This window comes from Leptonychotes weddellii, chromosome 1 (assembly GCF_054177405.1).
Source record: "Leptonychotes weddellii isolate Sample4059 chromosome 1, ASM5417740v2, whole genome shotgun sequence".
In the NCBI taxonomy this organism is placed as follows: domain Eukaryota; kingdom Metazoa; phylum Chordata; class Mammalia; order Carnivora; family Phocidae; genus Leptonychotes; species Leptonychotes weddellii.
The window spans coordinates 127,527,124-127,543,513 of NC_138369.1; the positions used below are offsets into that span (position 1 = coordinate 127,527,124).

The window sequence follows — 16,390 nt, forward strand, 5'->3', positions numbered from 1 at the left end:
GCACTGAACTAAGAATAAAAATGTGAGTCCTGACCCTGGTTCTGCCTCTTCTACCTCTGACTTGAAGCAAGTCCCCTTCACTTTCTGGGCTTTGGTATCCTCATCTATAAAATGGGAATAATAGCACTTGTCTTATCTACCTCACAGAATTATTGTAAAAATCAAAGAACATACTATATATCAAAGTGTTTAAAAAACTATAGAGTCCAACACAAAAATAACTAATTACTATTTTCTAAAATTTTGGTTTTACATTCATAATTAATACTACTAATTTATATAGTCTCTATACCATTTACATTATATACATACATATATTTCATGATTTCAAAACATTTGAAAACCTTCAGCTTAATTATTTTATATCTTTCTATTCAAAGTGCAGTCCGTGGAACAAGAGCATTGGTGTCACCTGGAATCGAGGTGATTAGAAACACAGAATCTCAGGTACCCCAGACTTACTGAATCAGGATCTGTATTTTTACAAGATCCCCAGGTGATTCCTATGCACAGTACAGTTTGAGAAGCACTGCTTTACATAGCAATACCATTTACAATAATAATTAAACAAGTAGGAAGTTATTTTCAGTAAAGGTATTTCAGGTATGTGCATCTGATTTATCTCCATAAATTTTAAGAAAGGTATTTCACTAAACAGTTACTGGTTACTTGAAACCAGAAGCCATGTCTTACTCATTCTCACATTTCTTCCTGCTTTATAGCAATATTTCTTGGGTAGAGAAAAAAAAAAGATGATCAATAATTAATACAGAAGATAGGAATCAATGAACATTTACCCTCAAATAGAATATGACCACTTAATATCAATTATTAAATATATACTAAGCATTTCTGGCATTAGCTTTAAAAAATGGAATCAGTATTTTAAATTTTATTTATATTTAATGTGTCCACACCCACATTTATAAACAAGAATGGTCAGATTATGTATGAAAACCACTAAGCATCAAAAAGATACATGCAGTCTTTTTGATGGAGAAGAAGAAAACAAAATTCCAACAATATAAAGGATATCTAGTTAGCTTTGAAGTCAGATGCTGTTCAAATTCCTGCTCTGGCCCTTAGATTTTCAACAAGCTATTTTATGTCTGTAGCCTCAATTTACTCACGTGTAAAATTGGGATAATAACATTTATCCTCATAGAGATAAAAAAAAGTAACATGAACCACTTAGTATTAAAGGCCCAAATCATTGTTAATGTAAATTAAGAATTAATGTTTTAAAAAATTTTTAAGTAAAATTCACCTTATCGAGTTTTAGTTCCAATTCTGCCACATCTCCTTCTACTTCTTCCAAAGCAGCCCTAAAAAAATCATATATAAAATAAGTTATCATGTGTTTATTATTTTTTTTTAAAGTTCCCCCCACCTGCCACCAGTCCCTCCCCACATCCACCCTCCGGCCTCCTCCCTCCCCCGCTAAGTTATCAGATGTGTTTAAATGTTACTTTACTCTTGGAAAATAACTCTAAATGAAAAAAGATATGAATGCTTAAAAATTACACTTCACATTAAGTAATAATTACCTCAGGATGAAGTATAAGTACTTCATAAACATGCAATGTAACAGATAATACAATTATTATTTAAGGTAATGAGAGAACACATTAGGCTGACTGATTCAAAGCATTCATGTTATTCAAATTAATAACACTAATAAGAAGTACTTAGCATGTTTTTTTTTTTTAACGAGGAAAAATTTTAAAAGTTGAGCCTTAACAAAACTTGGATTTCTATTCAATAGAACACATCTAATCAAATAACAGAGCACCTTGGCAACCAAAAAGGAAAGGCTTTTACTTTTATAAATAGTTCAGAAAAATGTCAGCCTTGTTTAATGAACCATTTTCTTTCTCATGTATTTTTAAGAAATCACTAGATACCCTTAATTGTCAGGAGAATTATAAAATTATAATACTTATTAGTACTTGATATCACACTACAGGCAACATTCCAAAATTGGAAATTTGGAACAAAACAGCAGCAACTAAAACTTTTTAAGGATAATAAGATTTTACACTTAAGAGTTAAGATGTAACAAAACACAATTCATCTACTTTAAGTCATCTATCCCATTTTCAGGTACCTACTTGATAAACTAGCAACTTCCCAGTAGTTATTTTATGAATTAACCAAATTTGTTTCAAATGGACAACAGTGGGGGACTAACCACCCAAAAAGTTATTTTGAAACCTGAGTGAGAAATTCTCAATTAGATAACAGAACTAAGAAAAAGATAGCTAAAATATAAACTCTATTCCCAGAACTACCCACTTAACCTCTATGTAATAATGTCCAAATAATCATTTTTATCAGCTTGTAATTCTACTTTTCTATCTGGTAACAATTACTGAAAAAAGTTTTTAATCTCCAAAATAAGAAAATTATACAACTATAAATTATTCAGCAAAGAGATGCCTATTCCATAAAACAAGATACTCTAGCATACAGTTCAAAGTTCAAGAAAACAAGAGGTGCTATACTTCCAAAGCATAGAAACAGAAATGTTTCTCCCTTAACTAAAAGTATCATTTTCTTCCGCAGTGTTTTTCAAATTACATTTGTTCCCTTAGCCTAGGAAACATTTTTCCTTCACATTAATCTTAACTCCCCTTCACCTGCCTATATATGCTACTTATCATTTAAATTGACAAGGCAGGAAACAACGAATGTTGGAGAGGTTGTGGAGAAAGGGGAACCTCTTACACTGTTGGTGGGAATGCAAGTTGGTACAGCCACTTTGGAAAACAGTGTGGAGGTTCCTCAAAAAATTAAAAATAGAGCTACCCTATGACCCAGCAATTGCACTCCTGGGTATTTACCCCAAAGATACAGATGTAGTGAAAAGGGGCACATGCACCCCAATGTTCACAGCAGTAATGTCCACAATAGCCAAACTGTGGAAGGAGCCGAGATGCCCTTCAATAGACGAATGGATAAAGAAGATGCGGTTCATATATACAATGGAATATTACTCAGCCATCAGAAAGGATGAATACCCATCATTTGCATCGACATGGATGGAACTGCAGGGGATTATGCTAAGTGAAATAAGTCAAGCAGAGAAAGTCAATTATCATATGGTTTCACTTATATGTGGAACATAAGGAATAGCATGAAGGACACTAAGAGAAGGAAGGGAAAAATGAAGGGGGGGGAATCAAAGGAGGAGACGAACCATAAGAGACTATGTTCTCCGGGAAACAATCTGAGGGTTTCAGAGGGGAGGGGGTGGGGGGATGGGTTAGCCCAGTGATGGGCATTAAGGAGGGCATGTATTGCAATGAGCACTGGGTGTTATATGCAAACAATGAATCGTGGAACACTACATCAAAAAAATAAATAAAATAAAATTTTTAAGTAATGGTTAAAAAATAAAAATAAAAAATAAAACTTAATTCATAAAAGAAAACAAATATATCTGCATAAGGATATTCACTCTTTGTAACAGGTTGAAAACCTACATGTCCAGAAATAGGAAATTATGTAAATAAATGAGGGTACATCCATCCCCATCTTTGAGGCAGCAAGTTTTCAAATGTGATTTATCTACATCTACTGGGATAGAAACATACATGTGATAGACTATTACATGTGGGGGAAAAAAGCAAGTTACAAAATTATATATAGTATGAACCCAATTGTGTGGAGGAAAAAAAAAACCTGTTGGTAAATGCACAGGGAAAAATCTGGAAGCATATTTACCAGTCTATTACCTATAACTTTGAAAAATGAGGATTGGAGAACAAAAAGTGTAAATAAGGATTTACACTGTTTACTAGTTACACTTCTGGATTGTTTAGTATTTGCAAGAACTATGAATTTTTAAATAATTTTAAAGCCAATAAAGGGGGAAAAGAAAGAAATTCAGACATCATCTTCCCAGGAGGCAGGGTCTTCTGGGAACCTCTTCCTCCACCCACTCCAGCTTAATTACACGTCTGTCCTGTGCCCTCACAATACCTCATGCATGCCTCTATCACTGTTCACTTCTCTCACTTATCTGAGCTCCCCATAGCAATACACTCAAAATGTTTGTTGGGTCAAGAAAGAAACCCCACAATTATTTATTCTGTCAGAAATATTCTTCATTTACTTGTAACATTTATTTAACCTAGCTTTACTCAATCTTCAATTTCTTTCAAGCATATTAGTTGAAATGACCAGCTTAAGATTTGATTTAATCATTGATTTCTAGTAAACATACAATTTGATAGAAACTTTATGTATATTGCTCAATCTTATTTCATTGTGCAATTCTACTAATTTACTTTTGTAAAACAACATTTTTTGTAAAGATTTTATTTTTTTAAGTAATCTCTACACCCACTGTGGGGCTCAAAATCACAACCCTGAGATCAAGAGCCATATGCTCCACCAACTGAGCCAGCCAGGTGTCCCGTAAAACAACATTTTAAAGAGAGGTACAAACACAAAAGGAAAAATGTGTCTTACCTGCATTTAAAAGTAAAGCCCTCTGTAATCATATATTCAAAGAATCTGAAACTTTACCTTAGAGGTTCTTCAACATTTCCCCTTTTCTAAAAAAAATCTCTGTTCTTGGTCATCTAAGATGTGTGTGAAAACTCATAGTAATAGCAAAGCAGACACACACACACAACTTGTAGTGATAGCTAAGTAGCTAATGTGTAAGGCAAACTAGTTAACTGAATATTCCTTAGTATAAAAAGAGAAGTATATGGAAAGATCATGATCTCAGTTCAAATTCTCCACCACTCACTTATTTAGTATTTTATCTAAGTTTCTTCATCTGTAAAATGAGTAAAGAAATGCCTACTTACACAAGCTGTAAAGGTTAAATGAGGGGCTGTGTGTATCACTAACCACAGCATATACCATGCCCCAAAGAATACAATCCTTAAAAGTCTCTCTCTCTCCTCTCTCTTATCCCTACATTCTGAGGTAAGTTTTGCCTCCTTATTACTTCCATTCAGTAATGCAAGAGAACCATCCTGGAACATGTATAATAAATGAATAAGTGAAATGAAACAATCTATACAACAGTCCTTCAAATAATGTCCATCATGGCACCTACCATCCCCAGGCAACTTCCTCTTTCAGTTCAACAGCTTTAACCACTGTAGGCAATGCTTGGCTATTCTGGCAAAGAAAGGACAATGGCTGGATCAGGGACAGCCCACTGACCTGTAACTCAATAAATGACAAAACTCCTAGAGGTGGCTCTAAGATGAGATGGCTCCCTCTGCATTTTTGACCAGAAAAAAACAGAGAGTACATACCCTGGAAACCTGCTTTTTAAAATAAATCTCTCGGGCTGGGATGCTGGGTGGATGAGTCAGTTAAGCGTCTGCCTTCAGTTCAGGTTCTAACCCCAGGGTCCTGGGATCAAGTCCCTCATCAGGCGCCTTGCTTGGTGGGGAGCCTGCTTCTCCCTCTGCCTCTGCCCCTCTCCCTGCTTGTGTTCTCTCTCTGACAAACAAATAAATAAAATCTTTTAAAATAAATCTCTCAGGGCGCCTGGCTGGCTCAGTCAGTTCAGCATCTGCCTTCAGCTCAGGTCATGATCCCTGGGTCCTGTGATAGAGTCCCACATCGGGCTCCCTGCTCAGTGGGGAGCCTGCTTCTCCCTCTCCCTCTGCCCCTCCCCATGCCTGTGCTCTCTCTCTCTCAGATAAATAAAATCTTAAAAAAAATTTTTTTAAATAAATCTCTCATTAAATCATTTTGTAATGTGAATAGCCACCCCTTACTTTGTTGGTAAGCTCTGGGTCCTTTAGAATTGGGTTTCTTTAACACCTTTATGCTAAGAAGCAATGGAATGGAATTTTTTAAACTGTCAGTGTTTGAATTCAGTATTTTACTTCTTACACTAGCTATGTAATACCAAATAAGTTCTTTGTGTTTCAATGTCATCTACAAAATACAGATAATGACAATCTCTCCCATAGAGCTATATGACAAATTTCAAAATACTTACAAAAATTTTAGCACAGTGACTGACAGTAATCAATAAATGTCAGCTATAATAATCTATAATGTTAAAGAAAACAACACAATCTCTTTTCATTTTCATTTTATGGGAACAAAAGGGAAAGAAGCAGTAATAAGATTAAGTTATCACATACTTCAAACATGAATTTGAAATGGTTTGAAAAAGGAGCAAAAAAAGTTAAAAGAGGCCTATGATCAACAAATAAAACAGCAAGTCCAAATTCTAAGCACTTCAATACTCTTGCCCTTTTCCAAAAATTTTATGTCAAATACACTTTTCCTAACTTCTTCATTATTTCAGTCTGGACCACAGTGCTACACAATATGACAGGATATTATTTGAAAATCCACTTCGTTTTCCAAGGTCATCAAGGACAGTTCTGTCTGACTCTTCTAAGAACAAACAGAGCCAACTCTGCAATCAATACAAAGAAGTATTAAGACACTGAATGTATGTTTATTACATAATAATATTAAGCCACCTTATCTAAAAAACTGAATCTTATCACTGCAGTAGGTTTTGACATGATAGGAAAATAAAATAGTTACCATCACTGTTTAAAGAATTAAAATGTTTAACCAAAGCAGTTAAACTGCAATGCTTATCATATCAGTGGCATGTCATGGGCAATACATTTAGGGAGAAGAGAGCACTGTAAACTTCATGGTTCATAACAGGGGGAGAGTAGATATCTATGAGGAAAGAACACTGTGACTGATAATACTGTCAGGATGACCAAGATGGGACTATCAGCAGACTCAATGGAAGAAAGGAGCAAGATGGTAGGGACATCTACGGCTAAGCCCAGACAAAACTGTCAAAAATTATAATCAGAGACCATATTCCCCCTTTCATGGCTGTTCACCTTTATCCTTTTCAGGAACTGGAAACGGTACTTAAGCTACAGGATAGCCTGCAAATCAGAGCAGGTAAATAACTACATATTGGGTCTTTCAGGGTTCTATTTGTCTATGACATATCTTAGGCTGCTAAACAAATCCCACCTATAACTTTTCCAGGCTTCTCCATTAACAAAAGAATCCGTTTTAGTACATAATGAAAATAATTTTGCCGTATATTTTCACTGTATTTTACAATCCGCATGGGGCACCTGCATGTATGATACAGCAGTTGTTATAATAATACAGAATAGTAATAATGAACTAGTAAAGAGAAAAACCATTAACAGGAAATGAGCTACAACCCCAGAATCACAGAATCTGGAATTGGAAGAAACCTTAGCAAATTGCTGAATGTCAGAACTGTTTAATGAAAATAGAGCGGGCTGTGTTTAGAAAAGCATTTCACGTAGTATTTTATCTCCATTAAAACCCTGCAATTTTACAAGATCTGTAAACAGGATGCAGAAGAATACAAATTTAAGAGCCTAATAAACAGGCTCAGGGTTTTAAAGACACTGTTCACACAGTAAGTTTGTGACACTGAAGTAAATAGTAACTTTGTGACACTGAAGTGCCGCCTTCTCAGTGGAATGAGCACCTTGCCACCACCACCTCCACAAAGCACCCTATGCTCATATCAAATAGAACACTTGGCACTCAATATGATAATTCAACTTGCAGTCTTGTTGCCTAAACTGAGAGACATGAGCAGAGACTATGGTCCATTTAGCTATCTATGCCTAGTTTATTTAGTTACCAAGTAAACATTTGTTTATTGGATGGACAGATGCAGCATTAAGAAAAATTACATAATCTGGGGCCCAAGACCACTCGTGATGGTTAGATCTGCATCTCAGTGCACATGTATTTGTATGTAACTTTCCAGTTCCCTCTTGCTCCAGTTTTAGTTATTCTAATCTGCCTCTACAGCCTCATATAGATGTTACTATAAAAGCCTTTAAAGAAAATAAAAGAAAAAAGAATACACAAATAATTGCATAAATGTCAAAACTAGATTTACAATGAAATTAGGAAAAAGTCAGTTCTTTCCACATACAAGGATGAGCCTATATACCTTTACCTAGCCATTATTATAATACCTATAATTTCTTTTAAAGTTGAGAGAAACAGGAAATTCTTGTAAAATAAAACTCTAGATAGAATATACACTAATATAGGATTTGGATTTCTAAAACAGGCTTTGAAAGAAACCTCAAAGGATCTAAGGAGGAATTCACTGTAACACCACCACAAAATTACACTACCGTGATTCCATAACTACATTCAACTTATAAATCAAATAGATCCTTGGACATTCAAGGAGAAGAGTCAAAATAGTTACACTAAAGTGGGGGGGGGATTTTTTTAAACAACTTTTTAAAAAAACCACTACTAGAAAAATTCAGACAAATGAAGAAATGAGATTTCCTTCCTTTTCTCTAACAACAAACAGGAGCAAATATCTATTGCTTGGGATACGCAGATGAAATAAAGAACCTTGCCCTTCTCGACCTTACACTGGAAGAGGAAGACATTCAATAAACAACAAACATAATAAATAAGTCATTTAGATAGTACTCTAAAAGGTGGTTAGTGCTATTAAAAAAAAAAAAAAGGTTAAAACATCAGGGGGTACGGTGCAGGGGGCAAGGACAGCTACAATTTTAAATAGGATGATCAAGACAGTCCTCACTGAGAAAGTGATATTTGAGCAAAGCCTGAAGAAGTAAACCATGCAGAGAAAGATGTCATGGACAGAAAAAAACAACCAATGCAATGGGTTACTCTAATGTGTTAAAGGAATAGCTAGGAGGCCAGCATGACTGAAATAGAACAAGCACAGGAGAGAGATGCAGGAGAGGAAATGAGAGAAGTAATGCAGAGCTCCATCACCATTAACAGTCTAAGGCATAGTAGGCCAATGATAAAGATTCTAAGTGAAATGGGGAACCACCGAAGGGTCTAAAAAGCAGGGAAGAGACACAATATGACTTATTTTTGTAAGAATCACTCTGGCTGCTATATGGAGAAGAGTGTAGGGAAACAAAAAAGAAAGCAAAGAGACCAGTTAGAAAGCTACAGATCATCCAAGTAAGCGATGAAGGTGGCTTAAACTAAACACCAGTCACTGGTAAAAAATGCTAATATGGATATATTTTGAAGGTAGAGCCAAGAGGATTTCCTCATGAACTGGATGTGGTGTGTGAGCACATGCACAGGTACACCAGTGAGCAGGTAGGTGTGAAATTAAGGATGGATTCCAAGTTTTTAGCTGGAACAGTCAGAGTTGCAACCAACTGAGATGGAGAAGACTATAGGCAGAACAGGTCTGGGGAGAAAAGAACTGTAGTTCAGGTTTGGACTTGATCTGAAATATTTATTAGATATACAAGTGGTGACATCAAATAGGTGGATTAATATGAGCCTAGAGCTTAGGAGTCTGAGCTGGGGATGTAAGTTTAGGAATCATGAACAAACAGTATTTACAGCTGTGAGACTATATATTATTGAAAAAAAGTGAAGATAAAAAAATAATTTAAGGACTGAGGTCTAGGACACTCCAGTATTAAAGGTCAGGCAAAACAAAGAGAAATAGAAAAAGAAACAGAAGGAGCAACTAAAGAGGTAAGAGGAAAACCAAGAGAGTATGGTATAGAAGGGAAATGAAAAAATGTAACAAGGAGGAAGAAGTGATCAACTATGTCAAATGCTACTAACAGATCAAATAAGGGCTGAGAATAAACATCAATTTTAAGTCAAGTCAAAATGGTTAGGAAAACAATTTTTATATGTTGAAAAACACTTCTGGTTTGATACTTTGATGAACCAAGATTGTGTTCCTATGGAAAAGATTAATATTTTAAAATAGAAGTTTGGAAAATTTTTTTAGGAATATAAGGCATGGGGCGCCTGGGTGGCTCAGTTGGTTAAGCGTCTGCCTTCGGCTCAGGTCATGATCCTGGAGTCCCGGGATCGAGTCCCGCATCGGGCTCCCTGCTCAGCAGGGAGTCTGCTTCTCCCTCTGACCCTCCTCCCTCTCATGCTCTCTGTCTCTCATTCTCTCTCTTGCAAATAAATAAAATCTTAAAAAAAAAAAATTAAGGAATATAAGGCATATGAAACTAAAAATGAAGAGAAAAAAAAAATCCCAAATAGAAACTGAAAATGCGTTTTAATAATCAACAAGGACGACAAGTAGGTAGGTTCCCCTCTTTCCCTTTTCATCCTCAATCCCTCCCTGGAAGATAAAGGTAATTAATTAGACAAAAAAGAAATCTTCACATTCTTTCTCAGGAAGTCTAGGGCAAAAGTCCTACTGCCACTCATAATATTAAACACAATCTAACTCCTATAAATACAAGGACTGCTAATCTAGCTCTAATTCCTCATGAGACGATAAACAGATCAAAATCTGTGCTTGTCTTTCTATAAAATTAGAATTGATTTCATTCTAAGTCTATAACTCATTTTGTATAGCTACAGCTTTGTTATCCTTTGCTGATAAATTCTCAAAAACAACACATATACACAAGACCAATCACTTCAAATTAATTTCATTACCTCTTTAGAGATGGATTGTAATTCTGTCCCACAAATTCGCCAATCTTGTTTTTCAGCAGTAAACAAAACTGGAAGTCTGGGTTACCTTCATATGAATAATCTAGCTATGGTAACCTTAATACAATCATATTACCTATATTGCTAAGAAGCCAAGAATTCTTATACTTCAAATTTTATTTTCTATCAATAAGTCTTCATCCTCACATTTAACCATCCTTACACTCTAAAGGAGACTGTGCAACTTATGTAAGAGATTGTACAACTTCAGTAATATGTATATTTAAGCTGAGCATTTATTCATATTCCATAGTTCATCAAGAGATCTAGAATCCACTAATTTGCAATGGCTAAGAAAGGACTACAGATACAATGGATGCCCATTAAACATCCTAGACCTATAGCATCTTAGTTGTACATTCTCAGTGATACCTAATGTTACCAACTAAATAACAGGAAAATATTCAAAGACATCAGATGACTTAACTGAGAGAACTAAATAAGCCAATATGTATAATGATGATGTATTTACCTTCAGAGAACGGCTAATGTGACACTTCCAAGGAGGTATAAACTGAGACACCCTACAAGTTCAAAATATTTTGTGTTTAACACAATTCAAGGGGAAAGAAACACAAACTACTACTTAAACTTTACAGACTTAAGAACTGGCTTAAATCTTATTTGTCCTATGTAGCATATCTAAATCTGTATGTAACAACCATCTTATAAAAGGATTTCTACTGGAGTCTCAAAATAACTGCTGGCAAGTCCATTTTGAGTTTAATACCTTAGGAATGGAAATACATGTGTATATGATGCACACTAAAATCTAGACTATATAAAGATGCCAATAAGAAAGTCTCCTGGATTAATGATAACCACACCTATCCCTGACCAAATAATGTGCATATCAAAATACAGACTCCAAGATCCCTATCCCACTCACTCTGATGTATTTTTATCTTCACTAAGCTCCCAGGTAAATCTAGGATGCAGTCAGCCACAGGGAACGTCACTGCCCTCAAAGTCAAAAATAAAAATACACTGCAACACATAAACTTTTTCTTATAAAACACGTAACATTTTAAATAAGAAGAAATCATACATATGTTAGTGAGTCGGAAACAGAAATCACCTAGTTTTAAAATTCCATTGACTATCTTAAACTATTATGACTGTGTCCAACATTGCTGAAGAAAAGTAAAAAGCATCTTAAGGAAATAGCCCAACACTAAATAGATGTATTTATTATTTGAACATTGAGTTGTGTCATAGTCTGATGAGGCTGTATTATTTAAAACTACAGGAATAAATCCACATTCTTGAAAGGTAAAGTCATTCCCAGTGGCAAGTGTTAAGGTAGCACCCATCATCTGGGCAAGACCAGTAACAAAAACAGCAGTGTCCAATGAAAAACAAACGCCGGCATCTGGTGGCTCAGTCGGCTAGGCTTTGACTCTTGATTTCCACTCAGGTCATGATCTCGGAGTCCTGAGACAGAGCCCCCTGTTTGGCTCCCCACTGGGCATGGAGACTGCTTAAGATTCTTTCTCTCCCACTCCCTCTGTCGCTCCCTTCCCCCAAAAAAGAAGAGCAAACACATAAGGTGGGAATGAGGAGTTATTGTTGATTGGTACAGTTTTACTTTTGCAAGATGAAAAGAGTTCTGGAGATGGATAGTCCTAATAGGTAGACAACAATATTAAGTGTACTTTAATACCACTAAACTATGCATTCAAAAATAGTTAAGACAGTACATTTTATGTTATACTTTTATCACCATAAAAAATAGAAAATAAATTAAAAGTATGAATATCTACACATCAAAAGATACCATACACATTTTATTTAGCTATTTCCTTGATAATCTCTAATCTTTAGTCTTTTGCCTGTGACAAGCATATTTCTGGTACCAACCAATTTCATAGAAATTTCTAGGTCAATCTGCTGAGGGATTTACAGGTAACTAACAATAATTATGCTGCATTAAAACTCACAGTGGATGTCAAAATTTGTTTTAAAGCTAGGTCTTAATGGTAAAGGATTACATCTTATACTATATAAACCTGCTGATCAACTACTTAAGAATCTATGCTTAAAAATAAAAATCAGCGGGCGCCTGGGTGGCTCAGTTGGTTAGGCGACTGCCTTCGGCTCAGGTCATGAGCCTGGAGTCCCGGGATCGAGTACCGCATCGGGCTCCCTGCTCAGCAGGGAGTCTGCTTCTCCCTCTGACCCTCCCCCCTCTCATGCTCTCTCTATCTCATTCTCTCTCTCAAATAAATAAATAAAATCTTTTAAAAAATAAATAAATAAATAAAAATCAGCATACTCTATTAAGTAAGGTAGCATAACTTTCTGCTCAGAATATAAAATTTGAAATTCTGAACAGTTAGTAATGAGCAGAAATTTAAGTCCTTTTCAGCTGTATGAATTTTTTGTAAAATTAATCTTGGGAAGAGCAACAAATTAAGACCATAATAATTGTCTGAAATCAGCAGTAATTGTAAAATCAATTCGGAGATAATAAAAATAAGACTGTAACAACTGCTTTTGAAATCAGGTTTTTTTTTTAATATCCCAATAAACTTTATTTACAGAAATAAGTTTGAATTTTATATAATTTTCATGTCACAAAATTTTATTTTCTTAATTCCAGTATACTTAACATATCGTGTTATATTAGTTTCAGGTGTACAATGTAGTGATTCAGCAATTCTATACATTACTCAGTGCTCATCAAGATAAGTGTACTCTTAAATTCCCTTCACCTATTTCATCCATCCCCACACCTACCTCCCCTCTGATAACCATCAGTTTGTTCTCTATAGTTGACTGTTTTTTGGTTTGTCTCTTTTTTCCCCCTTTGTTTTGCTTTGTTTCTTAAATTCCACATATGAGTAAAATCATATGGTATTTGTCTTTCTGTGACTGGCTTATTTCACTTAGCATTATGCCCTCTAGATCCATCCATGATGTTGCAAATGGCAAGATTTCATTCTTTTTTATGGCTGAATAATATTCCATTGTATAAATATATATCTCATCTTTTTTATCCATTCATCTAGCAATTGATACTTGGGCTGTTTCCATAATTTGGCTATTGTAAATAATGCTGCAATAAACATAAGGGCACATATATCTTTTCAAATTAGTGTTTTTATATTCTTTGGGTAAATACCCACTAGTGGAATTACCAGGTCAGATGGCAGATGTATTTTTAATTTTTGAAGAAACTCCATACTGTTTCCCAGAGTGACTGAACCTGTTTGCATCCCCACCAAAAGTGCACAAGGGTTCCTTTCTCTTCCACATCCTCACCAACACTTATTTCTTGTGTTTTTGATTTTAGCCATTCTGACAGGTGTGAGGTGAGTATCTCATTGTGGTTTCAATTTGCATTTCCCTGATGATGAGTGATATTGAGCATCTTTTCATGTGTCTGTTGGCCATCTGTATGTCTTCTTTGGAGAAATGTCTGTTCATGTCTTCTACACATTTTTAATTGGATTATTTGGGTTTTTTTATGTTGAGTTGTATAAGTTCTTTATATATTTGGGATACTAACCCTTTATCGGGTATGTCATTTGAAAATATCTTCTCCCATTCTGTAAGTTGTCCTTCGGTAGGTGAATGGATTGATTGATGGATTGATTGACTGATTTACTTACTTACTGTGGTACATCTAGACAGTGGGATATTCAAAAAGCTAAAAAGGAATGAGCTATGAAGTCATGAAAGGACGAAACTTAAATGCATACTAAATGAAAGTAGCCAATCTGAAAATGTTACACATTGTTTGATTTCAATTATGACATTCTGGAAAAGGCAAAACTATGGAGACATTACGAAGATCAGGGGTTAAGGGGAAGGGAGGGATGAATTAGAGCACAGAGGATTTTGAGGGCAGTGAAACTATTCTGCATGTTAACTATGATGGTGGGTGCATGTCATACATTTGTCCAAACCCACAGAATGCACAACACCAAGAGTGAACCCTAATGTAACCCATGGACTTTGGGTGATAATGATGTGTCAATGCAGGTTCTTCAACTGCAACAAACATGCCATACTTGGATGCCTGATAAAGACAGTGGAGGAGGTTGTAAGTGTGCGGGGTAGGGATAACATGGGAATTCTATGTACTCTCTGCTCAGGTTGGCTGTGAACCTAAAACTGCTCTAAAAGATACAAACTACTATAAAGAACACACACATTTGCTGATGTCTGTATCATCATTTATAACTGTAAAATATTTTCAATTGTATGACCATTCAATACCACTGACTGATCAAATTTTTCTATGTATGAAAGATAAAAGTTACTTTTTAAAATTAAGATAGATAGATAGATAGATAGACAGACAGATGTAGGGTGCCTCAGAAATAAGTTTGAATTTTAAACTTCAAATATCTTATGGAGAAGATAATGCCCAATTTATTTTAGTTATGGTCCATTCAGGCAGAGACATTCAATAGGCAGTCTGAAGCTCTGACAGATATGGGCTGGAGATGGAAGATTTGAAATCTTGGCATTTATTTCCTTGAGGGTAAGTAGGCAGTAGAGCACGAGACTCTTGATCTTGGGGCTGTGAGCTCAAGTCCCATGTTGGGTGTAGAGATTACTTTAAAAAAAATCTTTTAAAAAAAGACATATATATATATGCAAAATAAGTAGTAAATTTTAAAATTCTCAAGTCACAGAAGATCAAGTTTTAAGATGAAAAAAGTAAAGTGAAGACAAACTACATGCTAAGCAGTGAGATTTTCACTGACAAAGATCAATCAGTTCATTTGTACAAAAATTCTACAAATCAAAAAGAAAAGGGCAAATGCGCCAATAGAAAACGAAGGGCAGGGGGGAATATGAATAGGTAATTTATAGAAGAAACATCAGTGAACAATCAACATGAAAAGATGCCCAACTTCATCAGCAATTAAAAAACAAATTTAGGGGGACGCCTAGGTGGCTCAGTAGGTTAAGCGTCTGCCTTCAGCTCAGGTCATGATCCCAGGGTCCTGGTATCGAGTCCCGCATCGGGCTCCCTGCTCCGCGGGGAGCCTGCTTCTCCCTCTGCCTCTGCCTCTCTCTCTCTCTATCTCTCATGAATAAATAAATAAAATCTTTAAAAAAAAAAAAAACAAATTTAGGGCACCTGGGTGGCTCAGTCTTAAGCGTCTGCCTTCAGTTCAGGTCATGATCCCATGATCCCTGCTATGGGCTCCCTGCTCGGCAGGAAGCCTGCTTCTCCCTCTCCCACTCCCCCTGCTTGTGTTCCCTCTCTCGCTGTGTCTCTGTCAAAAAAAAAAAAAATTTTTTTTTTTAAATTTTAAATCACAAGATACCATTTCATACCCATCAGATAGGAAAAATATTAAAGTCTGGCAATACCAAACATAGGAGAAGACATAACACATAGAGTCTCACACACAGCTAGTGGTAGTGTACATCAATATAACCCCTTTATATAAATCAATTTGGCAATATCTGATAAAATTGAAGATAGTATCCCCTTCCACCTGGTAGTTCCACTCCCTAGCTCTCAGACTTGTGCAGACATGCACAGGAAATTTCACAGTGACAGTACAAACATAGTAGCACTGAGAAAAAAGGAAATAATTTAAATGTCTATCTACAGAAGGGATAAACTCAATAAAGAATTTTCTTACAATGGATTCCCAAATGCCATGAAAAATGTGAAAAGAAACTAAAAGAACAAGTACCAATTAGGTTGAATCTCACAATTGTAACACTGGAAGTATAAACATATTCAACAAAACACTTTCAGAATGCCTGTTTTATTTGGCAAGCAGCTCTTTCAGCACAAGCTGAATATGTATCTATTGTAAAATAGAAAAGGAACTTATCCCAACTTATAAAATCAACTTACCCTCAAGGATATAAATACCAAGATCTCAAATCTTCCATCTCC

General features: G+C 35.5%; 1 protein-coding gene across 4 annotated transcripts in view; it reads right to left on the reverse strand.

Annotated features, from left to right (window-relative positions):
* Window positions 1-16,390, reverse strand: part of ACAP2 (ArfGAP with coiled-coil, ankyrin repeat and PH domains 2) — a 126,560-nt gene that overhangs the window by 93,648 nt on the left and 16,522 nt on the right. For all 4 annotated transcript variants that reach the window (XM_081831837.1, XM_081831832.1, XM_081831835.1 and 1 more), the window contains exon 2: window positions 1,268-1,325. In XM_081831837.1, coding sequence (XP_081687963.1) covers window positions 1,268-1,325 — 58 coding nt within the window. The remainder of the gene's footprint in view (window positions 1-1,267; window positions 1,326-16,390) is intronic.